Raw genomic sequence first — 11,269 nt, 5'->3', positions numbered from 1 at the left:
GCAACAAACTTTTTTGTTGGTTGTGTTTTTTGGCTTTTTGTGCCTCTTGAGTTGTTTAAAAGCCACAGAATCGATATTACTCTTTTCTGTAATCACTATTCATATATGCCGTATTTTGGATTAAATGAACTCTCTTTAAGCAAGCAGTGAATACAAAGGAAATTTGCTGGAGTCTGTGCAGTGGGTGTGGATGACACAGAGGTGTGAAGAGAACAGCTCTCCTGTTGGCAAGGCCACAAGGAGCTTCCAGCTGTATGGCAAGGCCTAGCGTGTAGAACATTGTCATTAGCGGATGTCTCTCCAAGCTCCCCAATGCAGTTTCACCCCCTTTTGCATAGACACTTAACCACCCCATTAGGAATTCTGTAATCTATTAAGGCATTGTTGTTTACCCCTGTGAGATGATTTTTGCAACCGATTTGAGCTTGGGAGTTAATGTTGCTGAACATGTCTTGGTGAGTGAGCCTTTAACAATTTACACACAGAAGCACATCTAAACCCATGCCATTTTTGGACACCTTATTGTGTGCCTAACCTTTGCCTCAAAACCTGACCCAGGCATGTAGTGTGCCTTCTGGGAAAGGGCCTTGATAAGTATCCTAAAAATTAATGAAAGTGATGGGAGTATGAGCTGAATTGCTATGGGGATAAATACAGTTACTGTGATCTTAAAGGCTAGCCTGTCCTTGCAATTTCTTTGGAGCATAGGAAATGTATCTGTTTTAGCCTCTTATATAATTTTTGGCTAGAGGAATTAAAGAGATATGCTTTTAATTATTGTTTGATTGTTTATGGGGTTATAGAGCCTGCGGTTGTAGGGGCATTGAAACTTTTGTCATGGATTTTTATGTTTTTCTCTTGTGACATATTTCTCGCATTAAATGATGGACAAGTTGTGGAAATAGAAATGTAGTAAGAATGTACTACTGATTAGTAGGTAATCACATGTGCCTTGGCCTTGCAGTCCTGGCTGTCATCTAGTGGCTACTACTGAAGAATGAATAAATGGCTTACTTTGAAGCAACTGATTGTATTAACTTACAGAATTATCTTTAAGAGAACCTGGTTGACCATGAAGTAAAAAATTAATTAATCGAACATCTGTGCATGCCAGCTTAGTTCTAAAGTAAAAGATAGTAAAATCAAACATTTGTTCAGAGCCTTGTGATGTGTCTGAATAAATGAAAAGGACAGCTTCTTCAGCTGTTACGGACCATGTCCGTGTCTTTTCTTTTCACCGACTCTTTGCCCCCTTCTTGAGCTCTGAACTCAGCTGGAGCTGGCCTCCATTCAGTTGCCTTTTTAGTGATCTCAAAGGGTTACAAGATGAAAAATAACAATAATAGATAATACATCTTGAGCACTTAAGAGGGAGCCACGAACTAGAAGCAGGCCAGATTGACTCAGTTCTGCAGCTCCTTGCCAGCACATACACAGGATTGAAACCTCTTGTAACAAATACTTGTCAATGATGAAAAGATAACAATCAAGGAAGGATTCCATTAAGATTACCCCTGGCCTCCAGAGTAGAATTTTTATCTTTGTTCCTTGTAGATAACATGCTAAGACACAAATACCCCTAGACTGTAAGATCTCAGTGGCTTGGTCTCTGTTTCCATCAGCATCACTGACTGTATTGTCACTGTCCATAGTTCTCTGTTTTTCTTAGTTAAATAAAGCCTCACCTCCACTCTCACTGTTGTGAGTGGGCTCGTAAATTGTCATGGACACTAGGAAATGAACTTGGACACATGTCAAGCATTGAGCTAATTGCTCTGTGAGGGAACTCTTCCTGACCCCACACCAGAGAGGAAGAAACTAGGAAATTCCTATTTCCAGTGGTTGGCTTACCATGATTCCTTTTAGCACAGTGTATAATTAATCATAATACAGAGAGACAAAATTAGGGGTAGTAAGGAATAGTTTACTGAAACAAGTTCTAAGGGAGCAAATGAAGAGAGCACGTGGCCATCTTCTTCCCTGGTCTGGAATTTTATTCCTGAAGAGTGGATAAGGGGGTTGATTGGTGATGTGGCCATGACACTCATGATTGACATTTTTTATTGACATCTAGGAATTGCTTACCTTGAACTCTGCACAGGTGGCTTTCCAGCATGCACTGGGAATGCCCACTGGATGTGGGTTGGGTCAAACCGTAATGCTAATTATCATCAACATCTTAATGAAGCTGGGTTGGTCCAATGTCAAGTTTGATCTTACTGCACTTGAGTTATAAACTAGACTTTTTTTGGTTTGGCTCAGTTTGCATTTTATCAAAATACTTCAACCCAAGTTAAACTACCAACTGATTGGTCTTGGGTGCATTCCAGCAGACAATATGGTCCCTGGTCCCTCTTTGGTATGAGGGTTTTATGCCTCCCTCTCACAGTCCTTCATGTCTGTCTACCTGACTTGACTTCTGCCAGGGCTAGACACATAGTGGTAGAGCCAGGTCAAGCACAAATACCCTAAATCAAACTCTTCAATCTTGTGCATTATGGTGTTCATTTTCCCAATGACACACAGTCTCTCTTTAATACCTGTCCAATTAGTTTCAATTCTACTCTTTGGGACCAACCAGAATATATGCATTTTATTTCCTTGTTCATTTATGTAATAAAGAGAATATTACTTGAGCATCTTCTAGGTGTTAGGCATCATCTTTGAGCCTATAACACAGAAGTACAAAAACGAGAAATTTTGTTTTTTATGGTGCTAACAGGCTTTTCCCTTAAATTATTTCAAAGCACTCACCAAGTTCTGAGGGTTTTCCTTTCAGCCAAATCTCCTACTTTCAACCACTCATCACAGACAAATTTTCAAATTCTTATCAGTCTCCCTTCTCTCAGCACACTCCAGTTTGAATGTCAGCTCTTGTAAAACATAACCTCCAGACATGGGCATAGTAATCCACACACTTCCTGCTGGATCAAAAAAGAGAGCAGGACTGTCAAGGGCAAGCAATCTGAACTTATGTCATGTTTCTGCTGATAATTTGCAAAACTTCTGTCCAACTTACAGAATAGTTTGATTAGACATTATAATTTAAGGATTTAAATTCTGTTTAGCACAGCATTTTTTCGTAAGATTAGGAATGCCCTTCATGTGTCCTCTAGCATCCCTGATAGGATGCTGGATGCCATGTTGGATTCATAACTTGTGTTAGCGATTGGTGAAAGCTGGAGGAGCTAGTTAAGTCACTCGGTAGATGACGGCACCCTCTAGCGGCCAGATTTAAACTTCAAGACAAACTTTAGTATCACAATTAGCCTGAATTTACTGGGGTGTCAGGCAATTGTGTTCCAAGTGTGAACAGCTTTGGAATGGTTATTTCTGGTTCAATGTGTGATTTGTTTCTCACTGTAATCAAGCAGTTCGATACATGTTGAGCTCTGCGTGCTTTTGATGTCCACTTGAGGCTGGCTCTCTGGGACCTCAGAAGTTGAAGATGTTTTCCCTGCTCTATTTCTCGTAGTTATATTTTTTGTTCTAGAAGACTTCCTTATTTTTATCTTATTTACTATTCCTAAATGTAAATACATTGGCCCTTTGAGTAGGAGGATGTCATCTTTAGAAAAGACAGGTAGTAATCCAAGGAGGGTAATTGTGGTTTGGAAGTAAAAACCTTGGAGTTAGCCCTGGATTAAAAGATCAGTTCTGCTACTTTGTTTGCTAACTTAGTTGCCTTAACTCTGTACTGAATTTACTAACAAGATAACGATAACCTTAAAGGTTCATGTGGTTCATTTGCAAAGCAAAGTGAATTACATAAAGTTCTCACTATCACTTCCCTTGGTCCACAGTCATTTTTTCTTTGTCAGGTCATCCACTGAACATGGAGTTGGTAGGAGAGATAAGTTTTCAAGTTAATTTTTTTCTCCTCAATTGGTTAGTTCAGCACAAGTGTGTCAGATGCTATGAGGCAGATCTCTAAGGCAAGACTGAAAGGAATCCTCTATGCAAACCTCAGGCTACTACCAGGTGATACCTGGAACCCCATAGCAGCACTACTCAGCTAAGTCATGAACGGGGAAGGACAAATCCAGAGACTGCTAAGTAGCATTGTTTGAAAAAAATATATATATAGCTGTTAAAGTTATCTCAGTGATTTAGACCTCACTGATTATGTCTGACCTAAAAATCTACACTGTTATTTATAGAAACATCTCAAGGACTAAACTCTGTGCTGCCAGATTTATATCTGTGTATGTGGACCTATGCTAAGCACAACAGATGTTCAATTAAATCCTGAGCAATCCTAAAGGAACTCCTTCAATTCATAAAATGTGATGGGACCATGCTCCAGGGCTGAAACTTTTCCAATTCTAACTTAAAATGGTAGTCTAATTTCCAACATCATTACTGGAATTAGTTGCAAGTTAATTATTTAAAAAGGATTTACAAGTTTAATGTGTCTCATCAGTTAGTTAATATCTGTAACTACACTGCTTTGGAAAAAAGCCCCAGCATGAGAGGTAGATGGGGAAGGAAAAGCTCTAATAAGGGAAGCCTTATGAGGAACTGCTCGTTTGCTGTATTTTGTAACACTTAGTCTAATCCAACTCTCTTGACCTGGGCACACTTGACACACCTCTCCCGTACCTAACATATTCAAACACACCTTTAAGGAAAAATCATGTTGCCACAGCAAGTGCTATTCAGATGCATGCATTTATTCGGTAACCAGGCCAGTCTGGCATTCTGGTGACCTTAGGGGATTTCAGAACTCTGGGTTCTCAGCAAGGCCCAGACTTTCGAATGAGGACGGGTGTCTGGCGCTTCCTGTAAGAGAAATTGAAGACAAAATCAGCTTAAACTTTAGTGACAAAGAAATGGGGGAAAAAATCAGTTTTATTTAAAGTAGAGGGTGTTGAGATTCATTTTTCTGCCTTTTGCTCGTTCACTTTAAACTGTTAAGTCACTGATTGCTATAACACACACTAGAGACTCTACAGAAAAGAAAAATGTCCTTAGAGAGTAAGGGGTAAGAAGTGCAGCAGGACAGAGACCCTCCGGGGTCAATTCTAATCCTTATTTCTTTAGCTTCTGATGCCACTGCTTTAACCAATGGGTATCCATCTTATATGGTGTCTGGGTTAGTACAGAACCTTCTAATGGATTGATCCTTAGAACTTGAGAGGTCTTACAAAAGGAAATGATTTCTCTAACCTGTACAACCTGCCAGTTCTAAGCACTCTCCCCTTTAGCACAAATTCTCTCTGTTCCTCACCCAAACCTGCTTTCCCATTTTCTTTTCTCCTTCTTCTTTATGCAAATAGCTCTAATTCTTCTAATGTTCCTCATTAGACAGTTTACAAAGTTTTCTTTTTTCCCCAACCATCATTTCCTTGCCTATATTGGCTTGGAAAATTCTTCCATTTCTCTAATACCTGAGATAATCTATATGCTTTCCACATTTAAACAATATTTGTTTATTTGAAAGGCATAACAAAAGAGAGAGAAGGAAGAGAGGGAAGAGAGTGAGAGCATGAGAGAGAGAGAGAGAGAGAGAGAGAGAGAGAGAGAGAGAGAGAGAGAGAGAGATTTTCTACATCTACTGATTGACTCTCCAAATGGTCCTAACAGCCAGATGTGGGCCAGGCTAGGGACTCTATCATGGGCTCCTACATGGTTGACAGTGGCACAAAAAGGCCATCATCTGCTGCGTCTCAGATGCATTCCAAGTAAGCTGGCCTAGAAGCAGAGTAGCTGAGACTTTAGCTAGCACTCCAGCATGGCATATTGGTTCAGTAAACACAGACCTAACCTGCTCTGCCTCAAGGCTGGCCCCGTATATTTTTAAAAATGCACTTATCTGAACATTGTTGGCTTTTTAAGAGTTGGTAATGTTTTCTTGTTTCATAATTATCTACCACTTATAACACTGGTTTGCAAATTATATATAAGCACAAACTTTTAAACAAAGCCCAAAAGAATTGACACTTTTTTTTAATAAGGCTGTGCTCTTATTGCAGCTATTTAAATGTAAAGCATTCATTTCTCCATTGTATTAGCACATTTAAATGCTACTGGCTACAAACTGGATGGCATAGAAACAGAACATTTCCACCATTACAGAAAGCTCCACTGGACAACGAGATGTATAGAAAAGACTCATCCGCTACATATTCCCTAAGATGCCCAACACATAAAAGTCCTTGTTAAATACATCTTCCAAATACATAATAACCAAATACTATCTGCATGATGATGCATGATTCAGCTATTTATATCAAACCCTGACAATCAGGGTTAGAGTGTATTCCTAGTTGCTGTGCAGTGCATTTGTCTGGGGATTTTAACATAATTTTATAATTTTGATATAATAGAGTACATCTGGGAATATGTTATATTTTGTCTTTAGATGTGACTTTGTTTTATCTGAGAAATATATGTAGAAATAAAGGTTACATTTTATGTCATAAGCAGAAACTGGTTGTGGTGGTAGTCGTAGTGATATGTGTGAATGTTTGCGTGTTCATAGGCAGACATTCTGAGACAGAAATCTACAGAAAGAGATTCCCTACCTGCTATTTCATTCCACAAATGCCTAAAACATTCTGGAAGCCAGGAGGCAGGAACTCAGTTTGGCTCTGCCTTCTGCTTGGCAGGGACACAGTTACTTCAGCCATTACCTCCCAGGACACACATTATCAGAAAGCCAGATTGGGGAACACAGCTGGGACTTCATTCCAGCCAGTCCCAATATGAGATATCAGTACCCCAAATGGAGTCTTACCTGTGATACCAAACACCCACCACCATGATCTAGCTTTCACAGGCTAAAGAGATTGTGTGTCCAACCTTATGCTCATATTTCCCCCAATATTTTAGCTTAAGTATTAAACTTTAAGGCTTGATACTTGCAGGTTTCCCAAGTTTCAAAGTTGATCTATTGCTTTCTCCTCCCCTTGAATGGCAATCTGATGTGTGACCTTAATGTCAACAACACAGGCCATGAGAAAATTAACATTTGGTTTCAAATTTCTTTTACGAGTCTTTATTGTGGAAAGTTACCAAAAAGCATAACACCTAACGTTTTGAACCTGAAGTGTCAGGATATCAGACATTGTGGAGACTTGTATTTATTTCTACAATCATTACTGAACTCTTTGAATTGCTTGAAATGGTTTAAAACAACAGGAAAGGGTTTGTATAATAAAGAAGGAAATTTATACAGTAGAATAATAAAAATATATGCAGTCACTTGAGCCTGAGTCAAAGTTTTTAGTATCTAATGACCCCAGAATAACTATTTTCTGGGTTACTTGTGGAATGTTTCGATTTAATTTTCTGAAACCTTTATTTACCTGGAATGCTCTTTCAGGGTTGCCAAAATTCAGAGCCATGTGTAAAAGGCATTCTTTTCACCCATTTCAATAAAAAGAGATCTGCATCTCTGTCTCAGTCTTGTAATATTTACACCTTGTTTGCCAAAATGTAGAGAAGCTATCTAGTGCATGTTTATGCATATTTTCTCTTTATCATACATGCAAAGAAGCAGAAGAGACTTACACAATAAAATACTTTGTATATGTCATGTGTTTAGGTATTAAATGAAATTGAAAGTTTCTTCCCATGAGTTGTGGCACAGTGAGTCAAGCCACTACGTGTCCCACATGGCCTGAGTACTTGAGCCATCTTTCACTGCTTTCCCAAGTACATAAGCAGGGACTGGATTGAAGTTGAGTAGCCAGGACTGAAACCAGTACCCGTAAGAGACACTGTTGTTGCACATAGTGGCTTAACTCACTGTGCCACAATAAAGCCTCTTAAATCGTATGATCCTATCAGTTATATGCCCCCTCCCAAAAAAGGAAAAAATTATTTTTAGAAAAAAGTAGATATTTTGATTCTTTCATGGTAAGACCTTTACATTTATATTTTGATTAGGGTTATAAAGTGATGAGATATATAAAAGATTGAAGACAAGTAACTTAAACATTTTAAACAGAAATTCAAGTTTGTACTCACTGGTTTTCAACACATAGCATACATTCATTGGAATAAGTATTTCCATCAGAACCACAGACAGGGTTGTAATTCCTAGGGCATCCAATACCTTCACTGTTACAATTGGCCTAAAAAATGGAGTTAAACAGAATTATTTTCCATCATTCCCCATTCTTTGGGTTTCTAGCAAAATTACTAAATATGGCTTTAATTTCAGAGTGCCCCAAGAGAATGACCAAAGATCTGGAGTCAGAAAGCCTAGTTTGAAGGATACTTCTTGCTAGCCGGGTGTGACACTGCCAGTCTTTTGGCCCACTCCCTGAGCCTTAGTGACTTTGTCTCCAAATCAGGAATGATGATATCTTCTCACCTACTCATAAGGCTATTGTGAGGTATGTGGATGTTGAATAGACAATGTTCAAGTTTATGGTTCCTGCAGGTGTAGGCTTCCTGAAGGTCACCTGTACCTTGGAGTATGCTCTTCCTTGTGCACCCAGTCCACTTACACGCTCAAAGGCACCAGGTGTTTTTCATTGTAGGGACCTTTGCACTCTGTTTCCTCTATCTCAGGAACATTATCAAATGACTACTACGGGAGAGACACTGTCCTAAGTGTTTTTATACATTAGCCACTTAAAAATTTTAATGATCAACATTTGAAACATTCACCCCTTTCTCAAAACTTTCAAGCATTTGTTCACTAACCTACTTCATAACTATCCTCTGCATTTATTATTCTTACATAATTGTTCAGATAATGGAGGTACAAACTATTCAAGTCACCAAAGACCACACATCTATAATAAACTTGTGGATCCAGAATTCACACCCAGATTTCCGTCATTCTGGTTTCTGGGCTTTAGCTCTGAGATACTTCATTCTAGTACATCTACCTACCAGTTTGCTTGCAAACAATTAGCTGTCTTTCATGGATTAAAATAACTCTTACCATTAAGAGCACCTTCCCTAGGTTCCTAATGGTACCAGAATTTCTTCACAGCATTTACAGAAAAATAATGAGTTATTCACACACAGATTTTGGTTTATCAGTTATCACTAACTGGATATAAATGCCATAAGGAGACACTACTTTCTCTGATCTCCAAATTTACTGAACTTTTTTTAAACAAAGGAGAATATGGATAAATTAGAGTAAAAATATTTTTCTAGAGGAAGAACCTAGTTTATTTTCTGTTGTTCATTATAAATTAGAGTTGCATCTTGGGTTAACATAATCAAACTGGCCATAAGTTAATATGTCTTTGGGTATTTCCATCCAAAATACCAATCCTTCCAGTTAGTACTAGTTCACACAAAAAGTGTTACACAATTACATGGAACTTCCCTGTGTGTCCGTGAATTTTTCCTTCAATCTAAGCCCATGAGTGGCACTTGCTATTACCATTTGTATCTAGCAGCTTAAGCCTGCTCAGCAAATTATATTTCTTGTCCTTAGTCTAAATTAAACAGTAGCAGTGAGACTTCACTTTGTTACATCAAGCAATTCCAGCCTAATAAATAAGAAATTACAAAATTCTCTTTACCATTCTTCCCTGGGAGTCAGCTCTGGTTTTATCTAGAAAACATAAGTCAAATATACATTATGTACACATTGTTTGAAATGTATCACAAACTGACCAAATATTTTCTGAACACTCATTGACATTATGAAAATTATGGGGTCTTCAATATTTTTGTGAAGTTTGAGTCTTTATGTCAGTTAACAGATGAAAGTGTAGTTGTGAAAGATACAACTAGCACTACTGAGTCCTTTGTTTGGAAAAAGACTTTTGAAATTACATGCTCAAAAAATGGGGCTCTTAGGATGTGCATTTGGCACAGCGGTGAAATATCTATTTGGGAGGCCCACATTTCATATCAGAGTGTCTGGTTCAAGACCCAGCTGCTCGCCTCCAATTCAGCTTCTGCTGATATGTACCCCAGGAGGTAGCAGGTGATGTTTCAATTACTTGGGTGCCTGACACCAAAAATGGGAAACCTCAGTGGAATTCTAGCCTTTTGGTATGAGCCTTGGGCCTGACCCCAAATACTATGGGCTTTTGTGGATGACAAATCTCTCTCTCCCCATTTTGTACTCCCCTACCTTCCAAATTAATTAAAAGAAATTGAACTCTTTTGCTTAGCTACCCTCAGTTTCCAAAACCTTATTTTTCTATAGATCTGTTACACTGGCTGTCTACAGACCTTCCCTCACACTTTTTTTAAAAAAAGATTTGTTTTTTTTTTTTAAAGATTGATTTTTATTATTTTTTTTTATTGGAAAGGCGGATATACAGAGAGGATTTGTTTATTTTTATTTGAAAGTCAGATTTTTTACAGAGAGAAGGCATTCCATCTGTTGGCTCAGTCCCTAAAGGGCCACAACGGTCAGAGTTGATTCAAAGCTGAAAGTCACAAGCTTCTTCGGGGTCTCCCATATGTGCTTAGGGTCGTCCTCTGATGTTTTCCCAGGCTGTAAGTAGAGAAGCTACATGGGAAGTGGAGCAGCCAGGTCACGAACCGCTGCCCATGAGATGCTGGTGCCACAGGGCAGAGGATTAGCCTACTGAACCATCATGCTGGCCCTCACACTTTTTGAATTTACAGGAACTCAAAAGTCACTGTGCATTCCCCCGTAAAAATAGCACTTGGAGGAAACGCTGATGTGACTTGCTTTAGATATCAATAGTGTATGAGATATTTGATGATGAGGTAGTTCTTCCTAGCTAAATGCAATGGCAAGTCATGAAGCACCAGTACGTCTGGAGAATAGTTAAAACCTGATGTTTTGGGGTTCTTTTCGATTTCAGAATCTACTTGAATCTCAGTGAATACCTGGTAATCAGGCACTCACTGTAGGAATCTGTCTGTATTAATTGATATGAGTAGATAAAATGGATCACTATTGCTACAAATCTATTGGGCTTATTTCACTTCAGTGGTACCAAAAACATGTCTAACAGTACATTATGTTACCAATACAGAATGTATTATGCTCAGCACAATAGATCAAAAAGTTTTACTCAGATTTGAACAATATGCAAAGACACTTACCAGATAAACTCAGCAGGGCCAAGGCACCCAGAAGAAAGACGATTGTTAGCTTCATGACTGAAGTTCTGTACAAGAAGCTGATAAAACTGCACTGATGTTACCAATTCTCTCCAAAGTCCTAGAGCTGGAGGAGTCTTATAAACAAATGGCAACACAGGCACCACCTGCGCAGTGTAACAGGTGTGCTTGGTTATTAATTGACTACATCATATTCTGGGCTCCAGGTTTGAGGAATGCCACCTGTGTAAGAAGATCAATTGGA

The 11,269-nt window shown here is 38.7% G+C and overlaps 1 protein-coding gene across 1 annotated transcript; it reads right to left on the bottom strand.

The window, feature by feature from the left end:
• Positions 1 to 4,736: 4,736 nt before the first annotated feature.
• On the bottom strand, positions 4,737 to 11,062 carry SPINK1 (serine peptidase inhibitor Kazal type 1). The gene is made up of 4 exons (XM_040975978.1): positions 11,008 to 11,062; positions 9,498 to 9,529; positions 7,975 to 8,081; positions 4,737 to 4,782 (listed from the first exon to the last, which is right to left on the bottom strand). Exons 1-4 carry the CDS (start codon positions 11,060 to 11,062, stop codon positions 4,737 to 4,739), a joined length of 240 nt encoding a protein of 79 aa, XP_040831912.1.
• Positions 11,063 to 11,269: the final 207 nt, after the last annotated feature.

The sequence above is a fragment of the Ochotona curzoniae genome, unplaced genomic scaffold (genome assembly GCF_017591425.1).
Source record: "Ochotona curzoniae isolate NIBS_2020 unplaced genomic scaffold, NIBS_Ocur_1.0 contig_1, whole genome shotgun sequence".
In the NCBI taxonomy this organism is placed as follows: domain Eukaryota; kingdom Metazoa; phylum Chordata; class Mammalia; order Lagomorpha; family Ochotonidae; genus Ochotona; species Ochotona curzoniae.
This window is presented reverse-complemented; position numbering and strand designations above follow the sequence as displayed.